At 34.2% G+C, this 27,808-nt stretch overlaps 2 protein-coding genes across 7 annotated transcripts; one reads left to right on the forward strand and one right to left on the reverse strand.

The window, feature by feature from the left end:
- Positions 1-662: 662 nt before the first annotated feature.
- Positions 663-20,296, forward strand: LOC141814629 (DNA polymerase epsilon catalytic subunit A-like). The gene is made up of 21 exons (XM_074702568.1): positions 663-813; positions 5,245-5,365; positions 5,464-5,661; positions 5,830-5,904; positions 7,438-7,628; positions 9,093-9,273; positions 9,341-9,405; positions 12,848-12,980; positions 13,073-13,174; positions 13,275-13,358; positions 14,350-14,424; positions 15,548-15,607; positions 15,670-15,923; positions 15,997-16,045; positions 16,286-16,446; positions 16,560-16,626; positions 16,764-16,889; positions 17,007-17,174; positions 17,246-17,452; positions 19,122-19,228; positions 19,421-20,296. The coding sequence occupies exons 1-21, from the start codon at positions 764-766 to the stop codon at positions 19,776-19,778; spliced, it is 2,832 nt and encodes a 943-aa protein (XP_074558669.1). The 5' UTR covers positions 663-763; the 3' UTR covers positions 19,779-20,296.
- A 1,336-nt stretch (positions 20,297-21,632) lies between these two features.
- On the reverse strand, positions 21,633-27,396 carry LOC141815261 (uncharacterized). 6 transcript variants are annotated; one of them, XM_074703178.1, is made up of 9 exons: positions 27,313-27,396; positions 25,398-26,303; positions 25,237-25,317; positions 25,068-25,154; positions 24,822-24,980; positions 23,916-23,981; positions 23,388-23,453; positions 23,241-23,309; positions 21,633-22,215 (listed from the first exon to the last, which is right to left on the reverse strand). In XM_074703178.1, exons 2-9 carry the CDS (start codon positions 26,097-26,099, stop codon positions 21,871-21,873), a joined length of 1,575 nt encoding a protein of 524 aa, XP_074559279.1. In that variant the 5' UTR covers positions 26,100-26,303; positions 27,313-27,396; the 3' UTR covers positions 21,633-21,870. The 6 variants fall into 6 exon arrangements, with proteins under 6 accessions (XP_074559279.1, XP_074559278.1, XP_074559282.1 ...); XM_074703177.1 differs by having other exon boundaries at positions 25,398-26,296; positions 27,294-27,375; XM_074703181.1 differs by having other exon boundaries at positions 25,404-26,303; positions 27,294-27,375.
- Between the last annotated feature and the right edge of the window lie 412 nt (positions 27,397-27,808).

A 27,808-nucleotide genomic window follows, 5' to 3' on the forward strand; every position in this document is an offset into this window, starting at 1 on the left:
TATCTTCACATAATAGTATGGCATAGTGCTTGGTGGTATCATTTTGTAGTGTGTGGTATCATTGCAAAGAGTGTGATACCATTGCAGAGTTTTTGGAAGATTAATGATCCAGATGATTCCTTCTTGTACTATGATAATGCTAGGTAGAAATTATGTTTAGTTTAAATGGACAATTGATTGTGCAATTCATCTGTTTTCAGAGATTGCTAAATTCTATCTACGCAAATGGTGTAAAATATCTTCTGACGTGAGCATTCGGGCAATCGTTGATTGGTCTTATTACAAGCAACGTCTAAGTTCAACTATTCAAAAAATTATCACCATTCCTGCTGCTATGCAGAAGGTCTGTGTTATCATACTCAATTAATTTCTTAATTTACTGGAGACTAAAACTCAAATATGTCAGGTTCCTAACCCAGTACCTCGGGTGATCCATCCTCATTGGTTGCACAAGAAAGTTTGTGAGAAAGAGGATAGATTTCGTCAACGCAAACTTGTCGATATCTTTAATGCAGCAAGGAAAGATGAGACGGCTCATGACAAAATACTTGGTGTGGATATTGAAGAAATTTTGTCCAAAGAAGATGATAGAGTAGTCCCACCTCAGCCAGTAGTTCATAGCTATGAAAGTAATAAAAAATACGCAAGCCATTCATCTTCACCTGGAGTGAAATTTTCTAATATCGAGAAGCAAGATCTCTTTGTTGAAAATTGTTCAAGTGACATTGTGAACAAGGCAACTAACTATCAGGCTTGGCTTGAAATGAAGAAAAGAAAATGGAGAGCCACTCGTGAAGAAAAGAAAAGGCGCAGGTAATCTGCTATCTTGTTTCTATGTGATCAGCATTTAAAAATCAATGTGTTTTTTATGTGAATATGATTGACTTTTCTGTTGAATTTTAAACGGGACAACAAGCAGCTGCATATTACTTTATATTGCATATGTGCTTTACACGTGCAGTTCAGAAATTTTTTAATTTGTCCATTTGAAGCAACTGAGACTGACTAAATTGGCAGAAAACGCTAAGCTTAAATACAAATGTTGCAAATAATAAACATTTTAGATTTATTATATCAATATTACCCATATATATATTTTGCATTTTTGATCGATAATAATTGTACTGCACATGATTATCTTAATTAACATTCAATATTTCATGTGTTTCACATTTTGTGATTGACATATATTATTTTTTATTTGGAAGTATTAATTGGACTTTATTGTATATATGTTAGTCACTTTTAGTAATATAAACATTTTTTTTAACATTTACAATATTAACTGCATATTTCTGTGTTCCTCATATCAACTATACTGTGTATATACTGGCTACATATTCTTTTTGAAACCTTACTTTCTTCTAGTTTTTTCTCTTCCTTGCAATGCTTAATCCACTAATCATGACATTTATACTAAACAAAAAAATTCTTCCTATATACGTTAATGGTCAACTGTATATGCTGTGTGGATAAATCTGAAATGGTTGTTCTTATATGTAACGAATTAGCAAAACTAGGTTTAGGATCACACATTTGTTGTGACATGAGAAGGACCCTAGGTTGACATAAATGAGTAATTAATTTGCTTGAGTAGTAATCTAGAGAAAGTTCTTTTTCTCCCTAATAGAAGAGGCTCATCACCAGAACATACAAGATGTGAAATATATTCTATTTAGGTCAATGTAGGCAAAACTTTCCATCAAAACAATCAACCCAAACAATGCCATTTCCCTTCTGTCAAAACCATAATTTTTTATTGCTTTGAGAAGAATGACAACTTGTGTATGCCTTTGATGAGCCAACAAATCATGTTTGGTGAGAAAAGAAGAGCAGAGGAGACTTAGAGCATGAGCTTGTCTGGAAATCATCGCCAAAGGAAGGCTCAAACTTGAGTGTCACTGGAAATTGCTGTTGACCTTCAGCTACTGGATAAGTCTTGTGACCTCGGGAGGAAGAAGAGGTTTTGCCAACCTACAACAACAAGCTGAAGTACCTAGAAGTTTCTGTCTGCCTCTACTGGTAAGTTTGTTTGAGGTCTTGCCGATGCTCGGTGGTCATGAAGCAACATTGAGGTCCCATTACAATTTTCTTCTAAGTATTGCGATTTGAGGCTGCCAACAATTTGTTTGAGGCCGTGCAAACTCGATTGCTCGTGAAGTGGCATTTGACGCATTGTGAAGCTCGGGAGCTTGCAATGCAGCAATTTTTCTCTAGATCTCGCAAAGCTAGGCTGCTTGAGAGGGTTGGTTGTCATGGGCCTATTCTGCATGCCTATCCGCCCGCGTAACGGGAAGATTGTCCAATGTTGACTTGCATTGGATTGAGATTTTAATCCCTGATTATAAATATAATTTTTGTTCTTTGAAGCATAGAAAGAGCAGTCTAATGCATGAAACTCCCACCAATGTGGGGTCTCGGAGAAAGGTCTATTGTACGTAGTCTTACCCTGCTTTGTAAGGCTATTTTGAGACTTTTACCCGTGACCTTCAGGTTACATGACAATTACTTTACCGTTATGCCAAGGTTGTTCTTTGAAGCATGCAAAATGATATTTTGAAATTCGAATTTTCTGATATTTGCTAACATCAATTAAGTGTAGGGGAATTTTGCTCTGACAATCTTCCTACCGCCACATAGTTTGTTTCATTATTTGTCACAAAATGAACATTGAACATTTTCTGGCCCAACATAAGTCTATCTCTGAGTAGCATTACTGTTTCAAACATACACACTCATACACAATTACCTTAGGATAATGAACTAACAAGTAAATATAAGTTCTAATGTACTCTACTATAACTGTACAACCTGTGGTTTTCCTACTGCTACTATAATCTTTAACAATTTCTTTACATTGTCCACATTCTTTGCCAATAGAAAAGATCACACTTTATAAAAATTAGGACCTCTATAGCCTAGACCATAAGTTGCATCCAGAAAAGGTTGAAAATATGGAGAATCAACGACACTAAATGGAATAGTAACATCAATACATCCATCTTGTAAATGCATTGTCAATCTGGTCTTTGATAACTTTTCCTTTGAGTGCACATTGAGCTCCAGGAATTGTTCTAGGCATGAGATAATCATTTAAAATCCATTATATATTTCCCTTTCGTACTCTTAACTATACTCCTTTTTGCTTTAGGTTGAAGACACAAAAGATCAAATTCATCTCTTTCATCATCACGAGTTGTAGAGTTTTGTTTGGATTGTATTCATCTTGTAATTCTTTATTTTTTCCTTTTAAAGACATATTCATCTAAATTTTATTGCATTGCAAAGCCGATTTCCCCCTGAAACCTTCTTGCAGGAACCAACTTCACCTCTTACTCTTGCTCAATATCTCTTGACCTTCTTTAAATTCCTTTTCAAAATACGATCTACTATGCAATTTTTGAGCTACTTTGCACATTTCTGATAGAATTTATATTCTCATCACAATGTCCTCAAACCATATCAAATTTTCCTCTATTTGCATTTTATTGAGCAGATGATGGAATTGAAGAAGTTACTGAAGGTGTAATAGACATGACTAATGATATATATTCAAATGTATGACTAGAAAAAAATAGAAAATGTAATAAGAACATATATAGCCTATATGAATGATTGAGGTGGTGGATTAGAACACGCTTGAGGACATGAGGTGGTAGGGATCAACCGACTTGGTGACTACTGGTGGCATGACCATGCATGAGATGAGGTGGAATCATGGAGTTCAAAGGGTGTCTAATGCCAGTGGTGTGATCTCTTCTGTGTTCAGACTCTAACATGGCGGGAAAGGATGGAGAACAGAAGAGGGGAACCATGCGTCTTGCTTATCCAGTTTAGTGGTTAGGGTAGGGTCATGGTACAATGCAGATCTAAAAATTACCAAACAGGCAAATACCCACAATATTAACCAAATTTCATTTATTTCCTTAATAATTTAGGTATTAGAAATTGGTATTTTTTCATTACAGGGGCCGTGACAAAATTGAGCTGGTTTTGTACAAGCTGGCTGTTTCAATTTTTAAAAAATCGGTTGTCGAACTGTTTTTTAGTTTGGTTTTGTGCATCTCTGATCTTTAAATGGAACCCATCTGGAGAGAAGCTCAATTTTATTTTATTTTTCTGGTCGAACCGCTGATCCAATCCTATTTTAGTAACTATGCCCCTTTTGTCCATAAAATATGTACTTGTCCATAATGGGATGAAAACCAGTAATAATTATTGTAAAGTACCTGCTGCTCCACCTTGTGGCTAAAAGAGACCAATACAAAAGATGATTATCTGATTTGATAAGCATAAGCATGTCCTTCTTCAAGAACTTTAATGTTTGCTCCACCAACTCATACCATGAGAACTGATTTGAACACATTCATTTTACTTATCTATTAACTGAAACGTTAGTTTAATTTTTAATATAATAGGAGACATTCTTGCCTCTTTTATCTCTCCGAGTTTTAGGCATGTCATACTCTTGCAGTTTTGGTATGAACACTTTAGTCCTGTTATTTCTGAACATGAAGGATCTAGTTGTGATATCAATAATGTTTATCCCACGTGTTAACTTGTGACATCCCTTATTCATTGGACTACAGAACCATGATGAAGATGATGACCTCTCGTCAGCAAGCAAATTCTTGTTGATGAATGATTATGACCTAGAAAAAAATTCCATTCAATAATACATGGAGTTAATGGAAAGAAGAAATTCATGGTCTGAATTTCAGTTTTATTTTATTTCAGGTTGGTTTGTGTTTTGTTTTTTCTGTATCTAATTTTCTGAGTTGTTCGAGTCTCGGTTGACTGAGGTTTAATTTGGCGATGTGATTTTAAAGCTATAAAAGTATGACTTTTTTTATTATTCAATTAATTATATAATCTTAGAGTTTTTTTTTCCTCTCACAAGTTTGCTAAGCTAGACACACCAAACCATGAGTTATATTGGGTAATTCCCACAGTCTATTCTGGTGCCATTTTGCCTTTTCATATAGTGACAACTGTAACAGTTTGACATGAAATAGGTATGCTTTGGCAGGCCTTGCTAAATGATTAAGTGTTGTTGGTTGACAAAAAATTCTTCTTTGGAGTATAAGATGAATTAATTTTTGTGCACGAAACATACTTTGGAAATTATTAAGGTGCTAATGCAATATTTAATTTTGCATTGAATGTTTAAGACCCAACAGACTTATCCAATTTAAAATTTTCTCTATAATGGCTCAGCAAGATTTGCCTGATCTTTTTTTTCAGATTAAACAATTCAAACATGTTGCATGAACATGTTGACACAGCTAACAAGCATCCCGAGAAAAATGGGGTTAGCGATCTGTTCAGAAAGCATGGATCAACTCTTTTTCGGTCACATTGGCAGGTACAAGTGATGTTAATTGTTAGGTGAACTTTCAGTTTTACTAGTTGAGGTTTTTTTACTTTCTTCCTTTTCTTCTTGTTATTATTATTTTGCACCAGATAATTCAACTTGTTCCAGGAGTACAACCTGGGCATTTTTATGCTTGGATTGTTGCCAATGGTATTATGCAGAAGATTCCATTAGATATCCAAAGAGTCTTTTATCTAAACTCGAAGGCTCCTATTACAGAAAATTTTCCTGGAAGACGTGTTAAAAAAATTCTTCCACATGGCAAACCTAACTACAATCTCATTGAGGTACCCATTGATTTTAAAATTGTTCTTTCAGCCATTCCTTTCCTCGTTAGTCTATATTATAATCTGCAGTAATAGTCCTTTGCTTGATTTAGGTTATCAACAAAAAATTACTTGAGATATTATAAAATTTTCTTATAGTCTAATTATATCGAATACAATCTCTTAAAGGTTGTTATCACTGAAGAACAATTCAGGGCTGAAAGCAAGAAACTTGCTGCTCTCCTGGCAGATCCAGAAATTGAGGTGAAAACTTGGACTCTTTTAGTATAAGTTAACGAGTTTAATTTTTTAAAATTAGGGATGACCTAATTACTAGACTTTTCATGGTATTGATACCAATCATGTCTTTGGTTATGTTTGTTTTGGCTACTATTACATGATCTGTTGATGGGTGACATTGAGAGAGTACTTGCTTCTTTTATCTGCTAAACCTTTGGTTCAGAATCATCTTGTGTGTTTTGGCTCTAGGTATTAGGGGTGTCCAACTGAGCTTTCAAATAAAAAGATAAACAAGCAAGCCAATTGTAAGCATTTGGTTTATGACCGTATGGTTTAATTGGTGGTTCAGGGAAAATACCTGAAAGGATGTAACAATATCATAAAATAAACTGTATGGCAATATTCCTTATTGTCAGCATACTTTATACCATGGATATAAAGTATACCTTGTTCATGATTGGATGTGTAAAGTTAAACATAAGTTTTGGCATGATATAATCATGCTCTTCAAACTTATCTTTTTAATCACATTGATATTGTTATTCCTTGTTTTTGTCAAAAGAGTTGTGAATGTGATACATTTTATACTTGAAATCAGCATTTTGATATCATCATGTATGTGATAGTTTCCTGTATGCTTTCACATTGGAAGTTCATTGAAACTAAGTTTAGTACAAACAAATGTGCTATAGATGTTATTTGATCTACTAAGCCATATTTCCACATGTAAGCCATGTCACACTTTGCAAGAGTTGTGCCCTCTTAGAGGCAAGCTTCGTTCACCACATGTAAATTACAATAATATCAGAGCAAAATACAACACAATAATGAATTGAACTAAATACATACCTCTTAAGATATGCCACAAGGATCATAGAAGTTTACAAAAATTCTCGGATATAACTTGAAAGCCAAAGACTCCATAACATGAGTACAAATGTAAAGTGGGTGTAAGAAAAAGAGTATGATTGTATGTGTCATAAGAATTCAAAGAAAAGAATAGTACAATATTCAGAGCTGTCAATTATTATCACTTCTCCACAATTTAGTTTCATTATTATCTTATCAGAATTTTCTTTTTTACTTCCCATTAGGTAAATTTACCTTTTCTCATATTTGCTCTTTTGTAATCTTACATAACTGTATGCATATTTAATTTATTTAATACAATTTTGTTTATTTGGTTGGTAGCTATAATGTAGCAGTGAATAGTGGTACAAGCAATTTGTCTGACTTATATAGTGACGGAGCCCTTCTGGTCGTGGCAAATCAAGTAATCATGAATGGGAAGAAACTCCTTTAGAAATGCAACTATAATATTTTGGTTACCTGAAATGATCTCCTCCATGGTAGACTTGTGACCTATTCGTTTATCTGTGGCCAATTTAATCTACTTGTTTACTTTATCTTCTTAATTCTGTTCCTTTCTCGTTTGGAGCTTTGTTCAACCTTGGTGCACTATGGTTAATTCTAATATTTATCTTTTTAAGACAACTAACAATTTACAATTGACCTTGTGGTGAGATTTTGAATCTTCATACTTTAAACTCTTTGTAGGGGATATATGAAACAAAAGTGCCACTGGAGTTTCATGCTATTGTCCAGCTAGGTTGCGTATGCAAAATAGATAAAGCTGTTAAACATAAAAATGCTGATGATGGATGGAACCTGAATGAGTTGCATATGAAGACTACAACAGAATGCTCATATCTAGAACAATCAATTACCTACTTTTATCTCTACCATAGGTATGTTTTCTTCTTTTTTTTTTTTTACTTTTTCTAAATAATGCATACTTCATGATCTGAGTAATTGTCCACTACTGGGGAACAACTGTATATGCGTGCCTGCAACATTTTTTCATTTTGTGTGTAAGAACTTATAGACGAAACTTTCCCTACTAGAAGTTGTAAATTGAAATCATTTATTTTGAAAACAATATGAGTGGACAAAATATTTTTCATTGAGGCTTCAGAACAGAAGTAACTTAAATACATAACATCTTAGTGCACTGAATTCAGTAACATTGATACTGCAGCATAGTGCGCTATAGTAAAACAAGCCACAAACAGAAAATTCATTAAACAGATGCCAAAAAGATACTAACAAACAAAAATGCATCTGTGCATAGATGACCAATGAACTGCAGCTTCAAAAAGCACCTTCTTGAAGAAGAGCACACTTGGCAAGGTGCAACAAACTCAAAAACATGCTCAAGCTCTAGAAAGGCATGAAAAGCTGAAAACTTGCTGAAGCTCCCTAGTAGTTGTAAGAATTTTCATGTGGATCTTAAATTTAATAACAATGTTTTGAATTCATGTAGATAATTGGGAACATTGAATTTGATATTGGTTCTAATGGTGCATAATTGATTTAAGGTTGTTGGGAGAGATTGATTTTATAAGGAATGAGCTGGCATGGAGAATTGAGGATCCCAGGATCATATAAGGAAGAAGGTTCCTTGGTTGTTGGAGCCAACAAAATTATAAGAATTTAAAATAATAATAAAAAGTAGTAATAATAATGTCTCTAAATTAGCAAGAACATGAATTTATATATGAAATTTCAAATTTTGAATAGAAAGTTGGAAAACAATAGGGATGGGCCATGAAAATGGAGAAAATATTGATGGAAAAATTTTGGTTGGAGTGGTTTTATACCACTCGCAATGGCTTCCACAGATACATTGATTTTATGGTTGAAATAGATTAGGAAAAGAAACAGAGAGAAGAGATGGGAAAAGAACTGACTTGCTCTTGCATCTTTCATCTTGTTCATCACCTAGTCTTTTCACCTTTTCTAGTGCACTCTGCTGGCCCATTAATTTGTCATTGGGTCCAGGACTTTTAAAGCATTTTCTTGATGAATATTTATGACATTTCTACTTATAAATGCATATTATATATAAAATTGTTTTTCATTGGTACTCTGGAATGATTTTGTTCCATTTTCTGTAGGGCATTCTTTAACATTGTTATGTTTGTAAATACTAAATATTGAATAAGTGATAAGCATAAGATTAGTTTCTCTATATATATGAAGCATATATCTTGAAATGTACTATGCTTCTAATATCTTATAAGTCATTATTCTTTTTCTTTACTTCCAGTTGGGATAATTTGGTTATCCTACTTTTATTGTCCCCTGAGCAACTCTGCCATATTCACTTACTATATGTTTTCCTCAAACCTCTTTCTTACTTTTTATGCCAGTTTGTCCGATGGTAGGGCAATCTACGTTATATATTTCCCTAGATCTTGGACGATATCTGTTGTGGTTGTAAACCCTTTTCAGAACAAAGAACTATCCTCATCAATTCTTGAGAAGCAATTTCATGAAGCTTTCCAAACATTAGGTATCGAGCCTCCAACAAAGGGCAATATTACATTCAAGGTATTGCCATTATTAGTTTAGGCTCTCTACTTTGGACCTTTGGCAACCTTATTTATCATTCTTTCAGCTGGAGTATGTTCGTTCAATTGAAGCCGGAGGCAAGATTTTGCATAGTACATTACTTGAATACAGGTACTTCTGTTCTTTGATTCATGTCAGAATATTAGTTTTTATTTAGAAAATTGCTTGAAGTTTAATTACTAAGAGAAGTTTCTTTTTACACAGATATCCCTTTGATAGTATAGAAACCACATGCTAGCTTTTGATTTAGATGATGCAGTATTGCATGTGATGTAGCCCCAAATAGTTCAGTTATCACTGACACTACATGATCTATGTAGTTGACTCCATATGAGTTGGATACATGTTTTTTGCTAAATTATACTTTTTAGTTAATCAATTATTACAAACATATTCAAAGTTTACAACTAGATCCTTGGTTAATACTATTATGTCAAGCAGCAGTCTAAGCAGTTCCTTGCATTATGCGGTGCTTCGCTATATTGCATATGTCAACATTTGGTATGTGAAGTTATCATTGATTTACTTATCATATGGCCAACGTATATGATTTATGAAGTTATATTACTCTTTTAACTCAACTTGATATCTTTAGAAATATGTTAGCATATGAAGAAGTTGATGATATTATATCTGTTTACTTTTAGTTTGATGCAAATATGATGGATCTACAAAGATAGAAGAAAAGAGATTGTTGATTGAAATGTATGACACCTGGAGGAATGATATTTGACGCATGTTCATGAAAACAACCCTAATTAGCTGGAATATGGTTTTAATTCATGACCATCATATAAATCACCTAATATTTTTAAATGGGAAGTCATTATATAACACATAATTTGTTCATGAGCTACGGTTGCTTTTTTTTTTTTGCTTCATTTTTGAAGTGTCCCAAGCAAAATGGCCATGTTATCCAAAAACATTTTACATATGAAGAAGGCAAAAATGTGCACATTGTGCAAAATCTATTAGTAAAATATGTCTAATCAAATATATTTTAAAATTTTTAATATAATAATTTTTAGAGTCAACTTTAGTTAATTTTTAGTATATAATTTTGTCTATTTACTTATGAATAGAATTAATTCTACAACTAAATACAATTACTTAAGACAACATAAATATAGATACCTATTTAAAAATTCTACAATTGGAATAATTAATTTGAACTTTTCATTATTAAAAATCATATTCTAATAGATAGTTATTTTTTTCTTAACATCTTATAAATCCAATTGATATTCATTTTTTATTATTTTCTTCTAAAATGATAATGTCAAAATTATTATTTTTAATTAACTTATGATTGAAAATTTAGTAGTTCTTAGGTTGCTTTGTGCTTTTTAAGTGTATTAATATCTATAATATAAATTTTTTTAAAATTACTCTTTATAAAATGTATTTGAAAAATGTGGTACAACTATTTTTTTCACAATTCCTTTAATTGTCTTTAAAATTGAAATTACTTGAGAAATATCTAGGATATAATGTTAAGATTGCATATATTACTTTGAAATATGTAATTATTATTGTCCAAGTAGACATTTAATGAGAGTAATTACTATTGTTAATTACTAATAGGAAATCAAAAGACAAATTATAAAACTTACTAATGTTAATGGTGTATGTAATTCATATAAATACCATCATACTTATCAAAATTAGTGCATAATGCTAGAGAGTTGTTATCTGTAAATTAAATTTAAAACTTGTTCGGTGTTAGGGTTTCAGTTATGTCAAAATGCTTACACATGGTGTTGGTGGTGATTTAGGGGGGAGGAATAACGATAACATTCAAAACATTTATATCACTAAATGGAATCGACTATATGGATCCTTCTACGCGTTTGAGCTTGATCCCCCATTATATCCTCATCTATATTTAAATGAGTTTATTCTGTTTTATCATTGTTAATTAAGTCTTCTTTGGTCTCCATCTTCCTTTATTAATGTGTGTATTTGTCATGTTCTCACATCACCTAATTAGATCGTTTATTGGATACTTAAATACATGCCTATATTATCTTAAATGTATCTCTCAGAGTTTGCCTTCAATAGATGCAACTTCAACTTTTTGTCTAATGTTTTCGTTCCTTATTTTATGCATATTTATTTTAACATCCTCATCTTTTCAACTCTTATCTTCTGCTTGTTTACTTGACTTATAATTTGACATTCAGTTGTATATGACATAGCAGGTCTAACCACTATTTTTGTAAAACTTCCCTTTAAGCTTTAGAGGTACTTTATGATTATAAAGAACACCTGACACTCTCCTATATTTCAATTGACGTTCTTGTATCTTATGTAAAACATCTCTATTAAATCCTTTCTCCTTTTGTAAAAATGATCCTAAATACTTAAATCTCTTAATTGCAAATAACTTGTTATCTTCTAACTTAACAATTGTCTTATTACGTCTAATATTACTAAACTTAAATTTCATTTATTCTGTCTTTACTCTACTAAGCTAAAACTTTTTATCTTCAATATTTTCTACTAAGATTCGATCTTAGAATTTACTCCTTCACTTGTCTTATCAATCAAAATAATGTTATCTATAAATAATATGTATCATGATAACGTATCTTGGATGTGTCTAGTGAGTTCATCTACAACTAGCGTAAAAAGGTATGAACCTAGAGCCGATCATTGATTTAGAGGGGAGGAAGAAGATGAAAAAGAAGACAACACAACTATGTATGTAGAGATGTTTCACGATCTCTTAGTTAATAGAAGTTGTTTGAGATTTTAACAATTCCAAGAGCTAGTCATGAGTTAACGGAGATACTTGTTTAGTAGTGCTCGTTGAGTTATTCACAAGCCAAAGAAAACCCTTGCAGAGCTATCTTTCAAGTTTTGTGGTCCTTGAAGAGATGTTTTGTGATTGGTTATGGTCCTCGAGGAGTTTTTTTGAGTCATGGTGCTTGAAGAATCTTCTTCATACTGGGAGATGTTTACAACTAATCCTAATCCTCTGTCCCACAAAAGATTTTATATGAATTCTACTTCTAGAATCTTCATTTAACTTATTTATTCTTCAAAAATAAAACTATCAATTAGATAAAAAAGTTGAAAATATTCTTGGCAACAAGCTACAAAAATATAACATTATTCAAGTGTTAGTATGGTATGAGACTCATCGGTGCGATCAACACGGACGACACAAGAGCAATATCTGTGTCAATTAGTATCGTATTTTGATAATTTATTGTAACTGTATGTTTCAACTATGCCACCCAACATGACATGAGATCTCAAACCAAGCTATAAGGACCACATGAGATTTCATTTTCTTGTTCAAATGCTTTGTTAGCAAATGTAGGAGAACAATTAGTTGCACATGTCATTTAGCATATATTAGAGATGTGATAACCATGTATTGCTGCTTTCTAGAATGTGGAAGACATGTGAAGACGTATAGCTTGATTCTGTTGCATGTGATATATCAACATCTAATTTTCCAGAATATCTCAAGTTTGCATTTATCATTTTGGTTATCTTGTGGAGATATCAGTATTTAAAACTTAATGTCCATGGTTTTTTTTAGGCATCAACATCCCCAACCTGCTATCGCTATCATAGAATATCCAGGCTTTCAAGCCAAAAAATCAGGGATAAGAATTCTGCAAGAGTTCCCTTGTGTTACAATTCCTTGTAATGCCAGTGACTGTAATTATCAGGTTTACTACAAGAGCTGAGATTTTTGCATATATACTCATGCTTTCTCTATGATTATGCTTACCTAGCAAGCCTTGACTTCCTTTCTAATTAGGCTCTTGGATGGCAAGTCACAGCTGGTAAAATTAGCATGCAAAGATGTGCCGCATCATCCCAATGGTTCACAGAAAGGGTTTTGCTTTCGAGATATGCACATGTAATTTTCATTTTCTTATTTTTATGCTTTCATATATGATCTGGTGTTTGAATGGCTTGTCTAAGAGAGAAGATTTTGCCAATTTTGTGTGATCAAACAGGTTCCATTTGGAAACATCGAGCTTGATAGGCTTCTTTTTACTGCTGATGTCTTCTTTTCTAGGGCATTGCGTGACCAACAACAGGTTGGCTTTCCACTAGATATAAAACTTTGTTTGGAGATAGTTTAACAGTTCTCCCTCTGATTATACATTATGTGCTTTTTGATACATTTAATTCTTTATTGATGCCCATCGATTCTATTGGTTGTAAACAGCCTACTTCATACAAGTTTTTGTTTGTTGAATCTATTACTTAAGGTGTAACCACTATGCTTTCTCACAGATGTTTGTTAGCAGTACATGCTTCTTACCTAAAATGCAACTGTCTCACTGAGACATGGTTGTCCTAGAAAGGCTGGCAAAACCAACTCTATGTTCTTAATGCATTGGATTTTTTTCGTTTGCATGCCTAGAAAGGTGTAACTCTTCTTTGTCATCTAGTGGTTTCTATGAAATAGTGAGACATAAAGAAATGTATTACGTGCCTATCTAAATGAACTAATAAATGCAAAATGTTGCAGCCTGAATCTGTCATTGTAATTAAATATTCTTCTTTGACCAATCAACTTTATTTGTGTTAAATCTTCTCCTAATTCACATTAATTAAACAACTGAAGTATGCTGAAACTAATTGGTATCACAAGTTAGGCTACATATGAAAAGCTTCTTTGGCTGATGCATTTGATCTTTTATCCAAGCATAGCTGTAATTGAATTGATTAATGCTGCCTTCCTTTAATATATCACAATACTAGTGTGCTAATTATCTTTCTGATTTCGTTGACTTTTTGGAAAGGTGGATGAAGAAATTTAAATGCACGGATCAGTTTGTATCAACTTTTAAAAATTTTGAAAGAACATATTTGCTATATTCTACAATAACTGATGTTTCTGATGGCATGTTTCCCTTTTGTGATGAATTTTATATCTCATTTTCCTTTGGTTTATGTGAGCAACAGATATGTTTTGCTATGTACAAATCAGGCTTGTGTTGCAAATTCATAGTCATGTAGTCTTTTGCTTCCTCTCTCAGTTTATCCTTCTGTTCTAAGATATTGCTGGAATTTATTTCTCAGGTACTGTGGATATCTGATGATGGCATTCCAGATTTTGGTGGCATTTATGAGGGAGAGACATGCTTTGTTGATGAAGTAAGGCTTTTGAAGTAACTTAGGGAGTTTTACATGTAGATACCTTTCTAAATCGCTATTTGTATTATTTTATATTCATATCCCAATTCCCAAGGATTTTAATCTTAGTTTTTAAACTGTTTCATTATCCATATAGCCGACCCCACATAGTGGGATAAGGCTTGGTTCTTGTTGTTCTACATTGTTTAATACTGGTGTCTACTCATGTTGACATAAAATACCAGTTAATTTCAATCTATCGTCTCATGATTTTACAGTTCTAGTATTTTTATAGGCATAATTCCTTGAATCTTTGATCATCCACATATTCCTCAATAGTTTTGCTGTAATAAGATTGTAGCATTGAACTTGAACTTCTATTGTTTACTACTTGTTATCCACAAAATTCTCATACATACATACATACATATATATATATATGGCAATTTATGATGTTTCTTAGCCAACCTCACTCTGATTTTTTTATAAGACTTTGTACCTTAAAGATTTCCTAATTTATTTTGAGAATCCACAAGCCCTATCCAATTAATATAGTAGGAAAAAATAATTACAAGTTGGGTACAAACACATAGTACATTAGAGTAGAAGAAACTAAACCTACATAACTAGACTATATAGTGAGCAAATGACAGTAAAGGGGAGGGTGTACATTTTATTTGAAAACGACAACAAAAACTTCCTCATGGTAAGCATGAAAAGATGCCCAAAAATAAATGGGAGGAACCAACCCTAACCCATCAAGCCAAAAAATGTTCCTTGCCCTAGAGAGCCTTGAAGCACCAACATGATCCCAAGGTGGTGGAAACATGTGAACCACTTATCAGAGCACAAAATCGTTTATCTAATGAAGGGAGACCATTTTAATTGAAAAGTGAGTCACAAGAAGAGAATCTTCTTGTTCGGTTGGTTGTAGAAAACCATATGTTGTCTAAGGAATATCTTGCTTGTATTTTCCTGGCCATTATGACATTTAAATCTGTCATATTGTCTAGTAAAACTCATTATTTTGTTTCTTTATGTAATGCTAGTTGCTAATGTTATTTTTTTTCTTATGAAAATTTATATTTTTGAGTATGTTCAGGATGCCTAACTGTCCCATGGGTGTATGATGACTAAAAAACAGGTCAACCAACCAGCTTGGAGCTATCTCGGTGCTTATAGAAAAGTGGCAGTTGAACTCAAGGTTAGATTAACAATAATAACTACATTTTCTGCAGAATTTATTGAATTCATGCCTTTCTGCAGATACACCACCTAGCTGTGAATGCTATCCACAAGAGTAGTCTACTTGAAGAAATGGATGGGGGATCTTTATTTGGTGAATATGGTTCGCAGCCTACATCTTCTGCTAATGAAACTGATTATGATGAAGCCAGTGCATGCGCTCCTGCATTTCAAGTACTAAAACAACTAATTCAAAGATGCATATCAGATGCAGTGGCTTCTGGTAATATCTTTGCTGATGCAATTTTGCAGCATCTTTACCGGTGGCTTTGCAGGTGAGAAGTTGAATAATCTGTAGGGCAATTCTAATGTTGTGTTTTCTTAACTATCATTTGCATAAATTTTCAGCCCAATGTCAAAACTTCATGACCCTGCTCTTCACCGTGTGTTGGATATGGTAAGTCCCTTGTTCTTTTCCATTAGGTTGCTTGATTGAGCAAGAGATTATACTAATATTTGAAACTTTTGTACCTCTGATCTTTGAGTCCTTGCAATTCCCTTGCCAAATCCTTAGTTGGACTTTTATGGTAGTGATCTGGTTACTTATGTTAGGCTTGAAATTTTTTCTACATCACTGTATCTTGCACTTATTCATTTCTATTCTACATGAGAGTCCTTCCTCTATCTGAACTGACAGGTCATGAGAAAGGTATTTGTTTTACTGCTTTTTGAGCTGCGAAAACTAGGAGCAACCATCATCTTCGCAAGCTTCTCTAAGATCATAATCGACACTGGCAAGTTTGAACTGTTGGCTGCAACAGCATATTGTGATTCTCTGCTGAAAACTTTACAAACAAGGTTCGTTCTTTCTTTCTTTGTTTTTTTTTTTTTTTTTGTTGATTGATATGGATCTTGAATTTGATTCCATATAGATTTTTTACTTAAAATTTTAGTCAATGTGACTTTTGCAGAGACCTTTTTGAATGGATTGAGCTTGAGCCTCTGTATTTTTGGCATTCATTGTTATTTAAGGATCAGGTCTGACCACCCTCACTCAGCATATGTTTGTCTACTTATCTTTGTTCAAGTAATTTTTCATATTCTCACATCACTTAAATTAGATGTCAATTGATCATAAAGTAGAATTTTCTGTTAAATGATATTACAAATTGCAGTTTAATTATGGTGGAATTCGGGCCAAATTCCAAACAGGATCCCCAATCACAAACACAGAGGGTGACTCTCAAGTAGAAATTGTAGCATGCTGGAACATGGCAGAACACTTAACTAAGGACATTCAGGTTTGTTATTCCTCTGGAAAAGTAATTTCTTTTCATGTAAACAAAATGAGTGTTAAAGTTGCTCAAATGTATTGTGACATAGAAAATCATCCAAACAATCTTTGGTTGTTAAAACAGGCCCTCTTTCACTTGAGAGTCTCAGAATTCTTGTATGATCCTTGGGTGTACTTACAAAAGCAAATTTCTTCTCGAACTACAACTGATGATAGTACTTGTACACCCTCAATCACAGTGACTGCTGCTGAAACTCTGGAAGACTGCATCAATGACCACATTAGGAAACGGGTAAACATAATTTTCACTAGCAAAAGAGTTCCTCAGTGATCTTTACTATATGCTGTTTTGTCCTCCTACAGATAAGCAATTATTTCACTGAAAAACTTCTTGAAGATGTATGCTCTATAAACAAGAGGATAAACAAAGGCAATATGGATCAGCCTCCAACTCATGGTTTTTCAAGTTCAGTTGGATATCAAAATCATAAAGGAGATGCTGCATTGGAATTCATTAAACACATTTCTTCTGTTCTTGCTCTTGATCAAAATGTTCAACATGATGTCTGGGTACTCAATTCTATATCTTAAGGCTCCACAATATTTTGATTATCTATCTAATTCTAGTTTAAATTGTTGACACCTCATATGCTTTGACAAGTGTTGGGATCAGTGCAAAATTATTATCTACCTGATGCTATTTTCAATCATTGACACCTCATATGCGTTCATAAGTGTTGGGATTAGTATAAAATTGATACATATTAATTACTTCAAGCCGTGATGCTCACTATCCCTTACTTTGATGTTGTGAAAGGAAAATTTGAAATTTATTGTTTAGGCCAGGGTTTTCAAAAGTGCATATAGATAAAATTACATATGTTTTACTGGTTGTGGTAGGAATATGACAGTATAGACTGGGCTTTTCTTGGATATAAGAAAAGCTTTAGGATTAGATGGTTTTATCAAATGAAGTTATAGAGGTTTCTTTGGAAATGAAGACAGGTAAAGATATCAATCCTGATGATATTCCTATTGAACTTTGGAAGTGCTTCTGAGATCAACATATAATTGTTCAACATCAGGTTGAGAATTTAAGAATCAATACGAGGGATGGAGAAAATTTTTCTAGTTCAAATTTATAAGAATACAGGTGATGATAATGTCTTTATAATTATAGAGGGATCAAGTTGATGGGTTATACCATGTAACTTTAAAATTTTTGTTACTGAGAGATTCAGAGAAGAAACAATTGTTTCTGAAAATCAACTAGATTTCATGTTCAATAGATCAATTATAGATGCTATTTACTTAATAAGATACCCAATGTAAAATATATATAATATATATATATATATAAAAGTACGGCTTCTATTGAGTAGGGGGAAAAAATTCACTATAGTGTTCTAATTACATTGATGTGGTAGAGCTATTGTGGATGTGACATGATTTTCCTATAGATATAGATTTACATGGAGGGTATAACTCTTAAGTCTTTACACATATATTGATAGCCAGATAGATTAATAATTGATGATCTTGGCAATCATATTAAATATTACTCTTTGGCATATGTTAATGACAGTGGATAGATTAAACTCAAAACTTTTAATTTCTAAAGTGTTTTTTTTCACAATTCAATTAGAACTAATTAGAATGTATAAAATGTAAAATTTAATAACGAAAGGAAAAATAGATGGAGTCATCAAGTTGAATGGATGTCAAATTTTTAAATATCTTGGATCTATTATCGAACAAGGGGATATTGATAAAATTATTATAGATAGGAAAATAGAATTTCTATTAGATATCTTGTATTTATTATTGAAAAGGGAAAATTGATAAAATTGTTAATAATAAGGGGAAAAAAGTAGGTAATTGAAATAGGGGTTCCATACAGATGAAGCATCATGCCAGGTTCAAGTGCTTGTCAGTCTAATATCTCTGCTTTGGTGTTTTAGATGTTTTCCTTAAATTTGTATCTTTCTTTTTGGATTGTACTTATGTATAGCTTAAATCAGGATGCACCTCATTCAAAATTTTTAAGATTTAAAAAATACTCTGCATGAGTAAATGAGCTACTTGGGTAAATGAACTGAGCGACAACCTTTGCTCCACTAAAAAACTATTTTTTTTTTAGTCCAAAAGAGCACATGAATGGCTTGGCTTGCAAAAGGCCCAAATGCTTCTTTTTACGACATACAAGTCTGGTTGCTGAATTAAACACTTCTACTTGCAGAGGATGAGGAAGAATTTACTAAGACTGATTCATGTAAAAGAATTTGCTCCAGAAGCACAGTTCCATGATCCTTGTCCATCTTTCATACTTCCAAATGTTATTTGCAGGTATGTTGATCTAACTTTGGTAGTTCTTGTAATTTACCTACAGGATATTTTTAGCCAAAACAGCTCAAAACCATACCTTCTTGGTTTGTTTTGACTATAAAATTTCATGAAGCCAAGCTGACTCTTTGTGAGGTCGACCCCACTTACCCTAGATATTAAATTGCTAATCACTTCTTTTCTTCATATTTGCAGTTACTGCAATGATTATCGTGATTTAGATCTTGGTCATGATTCCATGATTTGGAAGGATGACTGGCGTTGTGTGGTACCGCAATGCGGACAGCCATACAACCGTGAGCATATGGAAAATCTCCTTCTCCAAATAGTCATGCAGAGAGAAAGGCTTTATCACTTACAGGATCTTGTTTGCGTCAAGTGTAGACAAGTTAAGGCTGCTCGCTTGGCAGAGCTGTGTGATTGTGGAGGCTCATACCAGTGTTATGAAAATGCATCTACCTTCTTAAGCAAAATGCAAGTTATTCACAACATAGCAGCACGTCAAAATTTCCAGCTGCTCCATAACTGCACCTCGTGGATTCTACAAGAATAATTTTCCTTTTTCCATGTAAATTTTAATAGCTGGATGATGGTTTCCAGTGTGTTTTCTTAAGATTAATAACATGGAGTACTTTTAAATGCATCACTCAGGAAGGAGGTTCATACATTGTACAAGTGCACTCCAACCAATGCGGAGTACATGTCAATAGTCAGATGCTAGCAAAGATCATGGGAACGTCTGACTATTTGCCAAGGACGGAGGGGGATTCCTACGCCTTTGTCAAGAAGTGCCAGAAATTTTGCACTCGCTCCTTTTAATTCACCTTCGTCATCTCTTCATTTGGCCCTGTGGCGTGGCACTTATCGATGTGGACATTTGACATCCTTGGACATGTAAATAGGCTCCAAATTTTTCCAGTGAACTAATTTTAGTTCAGATATATAGATGATGAAGTGGCTAAGAATGTGAGCAACCTGTTTATTTGAGGTGTTTGGAACTCCAAGTTGCTGCACATATTTTATCACTTCAAATTTTCAAGCCAATTGCCATATATTTCCACTTCCCAATCGTAGAGGTTAACTTGAGAAAAATTAGCCTTAAGTGATGTGCAATCTCATTGTTACTTGAAATAGTTATAGCAGTATTTTTAAATTCAAAAAGGCCATTGGCATTTTGGAATGATATTTAAATTTGCTTATGGAATGCTTATGTTAAAGAATTTGTTATCCGGAGTATCTATTGTCCGTCATAATTTGGACCTTTTGAAAGTGGCAAATCACTTTTTTATCAAATCATTGGGGAATTAATCTCCTGCTATGATAATATAAAAATACAGTTGAAGTTTTTTAACTTTTCTGTTGGTGCTGTTTTGTATACAGTTGAAGTTTTTCGACCACTAGAATTTTCAAATTCCAAGGAGTAAACTAGAGGTGTTAATGAAAAATGGATGTTTCGTTTTCTTCTCCGTATGGCATTGTTGGCTTTAGAGGAATATGTCGTAACAAGGATGAGCTTTAAGGACTCTTCCGATCATTATTCAACATAATGATTCTATATTATTCTCAGTTAAAATATGTTTCCATTTTCCTTCTTTAACTCAGGGCTTTTTCTCAATCTCTAGGATCACATCTCGTTCTAAATTGCATGAGCTGTCCTCCTACACTCTCCAACTTTTACGGCATGAAACACATTAGATCAGGTTAGTTACTCTTGAAGTCCATCCATGTTAGTCTTGGTGGTAGGTCAGATTAGTTAGTTAAATCCTCTAGCAAACCGCGTCTGTAAAGGAAATGATCATAAATGACTTGACTATGGAGGTAGAGAAGCAGTGCGCAGCAGCTGAATGCTGAAGTTAAATTTTATGGAAGTTAAATTTTATGGAGATCTCCCTCAAGTTCTATTCGAGCTTGCTCATCTTCCTGCTGCTGTGTCTCAGCTCTGCCAGTGGAGAAGTCCACTACCATGATTTTGTCGTATGCCGTCATCAACCGAGCAAAGCACAACGTCACCGTCTATTGGTACTCATTAAAAAAATCACGATGACATGCTGCCCACTATGCACGCCTGTGGGCACATGTGTCACCGTACCATATCTCAGTCAAATTTTTTTATTTTTTGTTTTTAAAATTTTCTTTTCCATTTCGTGAGGGACAAAACTGGGTTTTCCCTCGTGGAGTTGGCGGCGTCGGTCATGAGGCGGGAGAGCCCGAAGTCGCCTATCTTGGCGTTCGCGTCCAAAATCACAGGTTTTGAATTTCGGAAACAGCCTAAGATAAGACGGTCGGTGTATAATAGATCCAAAATCATATCAATTAGTAGAAAAGAAAAAGTATACATATTCGAGTCTCGGATAAGTTGCTGGTAACAAAAGGTACAACACCAATTTAGCAGAAAAGGAAATTATATCAATTATCAATGTCTTCTTTATAGATATATAGAAGATTGTGTGAAATCTTTCTCAGATCCAAAATCTTAATTGCATACTTCAAACCAAAAGTACATGCATAGCTGACAAGCCTAGGTGCTACAGCTTGTCTTGTAGTATACATATTCAAACAGAAAGCTAACATATTAGAGACTGAAATCTCTACTAAAATTAATCTGATAAAAAAGAAGGGGGGAAATAGCATGGCATATCAGCCAGTTAATTAGGCTTGCAATCTGACGATCTTGCTTTATCATCCAATTGGTGAGCTTCTTCTTTAACCAAGGTTCCATCACACCCACTGACTGTGGAACTGTGTCTTATCATCAGTTTTCGAGCGTCAGGTGATACAGCAGTGGAGGAGCCTTTGTTGGTTGAGATTGCAGTGGCTAGACCTACTGGCATGAGGCAGAGTCCTTTGCTCTGAAGGAGCTGCATAGCACTGGTGACATTAGTTTCCATGAGTTTCACAACTTCCTGCTCGAAGGCTAAGCAGTCATCTGATCCTGAGATGTCTGAACCACCTTGCCCTTCAGAGGATGATAGGAAAAGACTGCTGGAGCCCTGTGGAATTGATTCAAAAAAGTTGAACAAAAACAATAATTACACAGTGAAGCTGAGGAGATCAATGTAACAGAATGACCAGAAGTAGTACGTAGCCGCTCACTACTAAATACACATTTCAAATTGAATGTCTCTCATGTGTTTGTGTGTCTGTTTTTCTTTTTGGTATTGACCATGATGTGCCTTCACACTACATTGGATCTGAGACTCTTCCTCATTCAAATAAGGGCGACAAGGTTAAAGCCCTCCTAACAGTCCTGTTATATGAGTTTTAACTTATGTTGAATAATTGCAATTTCTGTGTATCTTCTTCCCTTCTAAAAAACCCGACTCACTCATTTCCTGTTAAGTAGAATCATCTATTTGTTATGTTGAATGATTGCAACTTCGCTAAAGACAGCTAGAGCAAATATCATCTCATTTGGAAGACCATAGGAGCTAGGAGTCCTGATATAATAATAGGTGTTGTATAACGACAACAAAGCAAGTATCAGCAAAGAATTGTGCTTTACTATATATATCTGTTGTTTGATTCACAGAAACGAATTGATAAAATAATTATTTTAAGGGAATGAAATAAAAATATGCATTACATATTTTATATTGGCTATTCCAGGTTTATTCTTTAATCAAACATAAGAAAACTTATCCATTACATAAAAAAAGAACAGCCCGGTGCACAAAGCACGCATCAATACGGAGTCCCGAGGAAGGGTCGGATCACATTGGATCTATTGTACGACAACCTTACTTTACATTTTGCAAGAGACTATTTTCGCGACTCAAACCCGTGATATTCCAAAAACTTATTCCATTATAATTCATCTACATGCAATAAATGTTTATGATAGCACAACTGTAAACAACAAAGAGGTTGTTCACTAGTTCAACAAAGGGATAAGAAAATCTGAGAATGAGTACTGAAGCATGATGATATTTGTTCTTTGGAATGTTAAAAGTGTGGAAACTTCCACAAAGACAGTGTGGACTATGATTGGAATATCAAAAAATAAATGATAGAGCACCTCAATTTGGGTATCTGTGAGAAGGGGAACAACTGCTCCTGTTGCACCCAACCGGCTCATGCTTAGAACCTTCAATTAACATATTAACAAAATGTAATGAGAAAATAATCTGTTGAAAACCACGTGTTGTGTTGAAAATATAGGAACCTTGACTTGGAGTTGCAAGAATTTGACATAATCAATGATATCATCCAACATTGATGCCTTGTCAATCTGCAAAGAAGGAATTGCATGCTTTAGTTATACAAAATTCATTAGGTTGTGGTAGAATATCAAATTGTGGATAGTAACTACAGAAACAAGGAGTTTAAGTACACGAAGTGAAAATTTAATGAGAATGGAACACATGGAGACATCCTATACTTTAATTCAATTGAAATTTTTATTTCATAGAGGAATGGAGTTTGAATTCAAACATATTCCAAAAAAAAAAACTGAACCAATTAAGATGACTTGGTTCAGATATTAAATAAACTACAGAACCAAATCTACTACATCAAAGCCTTAGAATTTGTCCTTCATTAAAAAAATTTGTTAACAATATTTATGACAAATTTAGTTTCAGTGAAAGTGAATAATTACCATAATATAAGAATGCCTTTATGTTTTTTATACAGGAGCTTAACAAACATGGCGGAAGCAGAATAGGATAACAGAAGAAAAGATCCCCAGTACCTTATTTGAATTGGGAACAAGCTCTTGTAGATTTTTCATCCTTTCTGCAATCTTTTCTCTCCGTAGCTGCATCAATTGATGGATACACATCAGCAATACTCGATTGTATTTGTACAACAACATCCATCCATGAGCCAAGTATTTGGGGTTGACTAAAACTAGATAGCAAGCCAAATCTACTTCAAAAATGTTAGCTGAAATAGAATAGTTAGCACTAAGGCAATTTGTTGTTGTTATTGTTGCATCTAAAAATAGATAACATTAATTATCCTAAACATGCCATATAGGAGTTTTAACTATTGTGGAAACTTTAATTTATGAGGATCAGAATTAAGATGGCCTCTATTGAGATTTCATTTTGTTTTCCTACTCTATTGTATGAAAAACAATTTTTTTTAAGCATCGGTTCATTTTCTTTTTGGGAACAAGGGAAAACATATGTACATATGCAAAGGCAATGTAATTTGTAGAGAAATGTTAATGATTGTATTCGCTATCTAAATTTGCATTTGCAAAAGAGTGTCTAACAATGGAATTCTTTGCAAAAGAATGAATACATACAGATATAAATGAGTGATTGTAGGGGCCAAATTTGGTGGAGAATAATTTCTATAATTCCCATGAGAATACTTGAATTGTTGCCGTATGAGCACTCAAGATCATGGAGACTTTTTTGTATATATGATTGTCATATCTCTAAGGGAGCAATTTTGGTTGGTATTGTCTTTTGCATATTGCTCCTCTAAGAGATAAAACAGTTTATTAATCAAAATGAAATATCATTGGAAAAAAAACGGTTTTACTAGAGAGGACTATAATACAGGGAATAAACCAAGGAGAAAACCATTTTATCGAAACTTTCACAAGTTGACCAAATACTCAGTTAAACAAGACACCAGTACTCACTCGTTCTGCAATACTATGAGGATCAGTTGCTTGGCCACGTCGAGCTCTAACACGTGGCTTTGCAGCACCATTGCAACCGCTGCCATTTGCTGGAATAGCTTGAGATTGAGTAGAACTGTTTATCTGGCTGGTAGTGTGCCCTTCAGATGGCAGTGTCTGCTAAATGTTGAAATTCAGTGCTGAAATCAACCAAAAAGAACAAGAGCTATTAAATACGCCATGAAATAATGTAGTCAAGCAAAAAACCTGTAGCGTGCTAGATATTTGTGCTGTCTTTTTTAATGCCATCATACATGGCTCAGGAGGAAAAGAAGAATGCAGTCCATTTTGCTCCTGCAGTTCTACATTAGCTTAGTCTGGTTAATATAGAATGCTAAAACATGCAGTAGATGAAATATCTCAAAGTTCAGAGCACCTTTTGTGGCTGAAATGCACCAGCAACCAAATTTACCTGTTGCCCAACTGAGAAAGAAAGATCATGTAGGTCATTTCGATCCTGGAAAATATTTTGTGCACTCGTTAATTGTGTAATGCTACTTCAACATATAAGTAAAGAATTATAAATTGACTACAAACTTTAACCGGCAAGGATGCATCAGGCAATCTGCCAAGAAAAGAACTATTATCGAAGCTCATTTTTCTCAACATATCATCATTGTTTTCATTCCCTTGATAGCTAAAAGCTGGCATGTTTTCCTGTTGGAAGATCGAAGAGACACTTGAGTAGATCGAAGGCCAGATTGTTGGTACTGAAGTAATTGAATGAGCATCTCCAAGAGAATCTGGAAACAGAGATAATTCACTACTGTTGCTCTCTATGGAATTAGATATGACCAATGTACTAAGAGGCAATGACGATTGAAATGATGTAGTTGCTGTAGTATTAACAGTGATCCCTGGTTCTGAGAAACTTTTAACTTGTGTGCCATTGTTCATTAAGACCGAGTTTGAGAATTGATGGTGCAATTCCTGATCTGGTAACCTTTCAGTCAGATATAGATCATCGAGGATCTCATACTTCATACTTCCATCTGCAAAGATGTTAGGTGTCCTATCATGCCCTTGGACGTTCATCTCTTCAGCAGCCATATTTTCGACAGTATGACTTGAGCATACCATGCCAATAGATGGTTTATTCACTTCTTTGTATTCTCCCACTGAATTAGCAAGCAAGCCATTTGTCAGAGATAATCCTGAACCATTCCATTGTGTCCTTGAAGAGGCATTTCCATCTGACCATTTTGAAGATTGAATGTAGGTATCGATTAAGTCATCCATTGGAATGTCTTCAAGAAAAGATTGGTGATCTGGAAATATAATCGAACTTTTCCCACTAGACTACAAAGAAGAATTCAACAATTTATCTGTATGAAATATGGCTTGAAAGAAGTGACACTAACTCCAACACTTGAAACTTTAGTATCTTGAACCCGATTGCAGCAGTTAATGCTTCATTAATCAAAAAGCGTTTCCACCTGAGATCTAGAATTCAGTCTCAATTAACAAACAGCAACAGTCAATTCCCTGTTTCTAAGAATCGTATTGAAAACAAAAAAAAAAAAATAGTACGAGGCCACATGTTTACGAGAAACACAAAAAGTTTGATTCAAGAAGAACAAATGAAGATGTTCTACAGATTTATGAAACTCCTGAAGTAACAAAACGTGTTTGTTCAATTAAAAACAGAAATAGAAGCGACGGATGCAGAACAACTAAGTTTGTTCGCCAAGAGTTTTAAGTAAAATTTTCCTAATTACATTGAGAAATTCTACCTATAAGAGATCAGCATTTCTTCCAGTCTTTCTGAGTTGAACTTAAAAAAATGAACCCATATTTTAACGATAACTAACCCGATAGTACTGAAGCAAAGCTGATCAGTTGTGGCATCATTCCTTTTTTCTCAGCGCTTCAATCAATCATTAGCTCTTCCATATTCCCATCAAGATTCCTCACAACTTATCCCTGTGGTACAAACTCTGCTTTCTTATAAGAAACTACTGTAGAGCACACTTTTCGAGTTTCTATTACTTCGATTTCCACAAGTCCTCAACAAGTACATATCTTCACTGTTTCACACAAATAAGATTTTGATCGAACGAGTTCCAGGAATTCAAATCTCAATCATTTCCACCGAGTCATATTAAGCAAAATCTTCCTACGCAGTAAAACCATAACCTAAAGACCCAAAAAGAGGATTTCACTTCCCAATCGTCCACTTCAGACGTAGCACAAATTCCTAAACATTCCTGAATTGTATCAAAACGATCGAACTAGAAATCCCATAGTATATCAATCGAAGTCGTTTTAAATCAAAATGCAACCAGCAACATCAAAGACTTCGACAAAACCCCCAAGTGTGAGAAAGAAACAAACAAGCCTCAAATCTACAGCAAATTCCTATTGTAAATGAGAGAAGGCGCAAGCGTGCAATTGCAATCGGGATGCTGCAAAGCAGATGACTAAGCGACTCACCCCGATCGTCTGAGTAAACCTGAATCTTCGTTGATCGATCGAGAAGAAGAGTCGTCGGAGAAGAAGCAAGCAAAAGATTGGAAGCGTTAACAAAGTAGAAGACAAAAAGAAAACCAAAGTAAACAATACTACAAATAACTGCTCCAGCTTCCCGAGGAAGCAGAAGGCCAAGGTGCGAGCCGTCGACGTGGCGTCCCGCCATTGGCTGCAGAGCGCGCAGGGGTTTCTATTCCCGGGTTTTGATGGCCACCGTTTTCCACGCGGCTTTCGAAAAGGCGAACGGCTTTTTTTTAAAAAGAGGAAGCTTTCCGGACAAAATTACGAAATGACCCTAAAGACCAAAACGCCCCCAATCAAGAGGGCTTTATTGGTTATTTTGACTGCGTTATTTGTAATTTGATCCTCCGGATTAGTCGCCATCGTCGCGTCGATCTCGGCGGAGCTACGGGCGGTGGGCCCGGCGTCTACGTGGAAATTGATAATTCAGGGGCTTCTATGTAATTTCGCGCTTCGAG

The sequence above is a fragment of the Curcuma longa genome, chromosome 21, assembly GCF_044706935.1.
Source record: "Curcuma longa cultivar G26 ecotype Majalengka, Jawa Barat chromosome 21, ITB_CL_G26_1.1, whole genome shotgun sequence".
NCBI lineage: Eukaryota > Viridiplantae > Streptophyta > Magnoliopsida > Zingiberales > Zingiberaceae > Curcuma > Curcuma longa.

Coding starts and splice junctions, on each gene's coding strand:
- LOC141815261 (XM_074703178.1), bottom strand. CDS start 26,099: ATGGATGACTTAATCGATACCTACATTCAATCTTCAAAATGGTCAGAT. Junction 25,318..25,397: donor ATGCATCCTTGCCGGTTAAA/GTTTGTAGTCAA, acceptor AATATTTTCCAG/GATCGAAATGACCTACATGA. Junction 23,454..23,915: donor TTGTTCCCAATTCAAATAAG/GTACTGGGGATC, acceptor CCTTCTTTGCAG/ATTGACAAGGCATCAATGTT.
- LOC141814629 (XM_074702568.1), top strand. CDS start 764: ATGAAGAAAAGAAAATGGAGAGCCACTCGTGAAGAAAAGAAAAGGCGC. Junction 12,981..13,072: donor CCAGTGACTGTAATTATCAG/GTTTACTACAAG, acceptor CTTTCTAATTAG/GCTCTTGGATGGCAAGTCAC. Junction 15,608..15,669: donor AAGTGGCAGTTGAACTCAAG/GTTAGATTAACA, acceptor GCCTTTCTGCAG/ATACACCACCTAGCTGTGAA.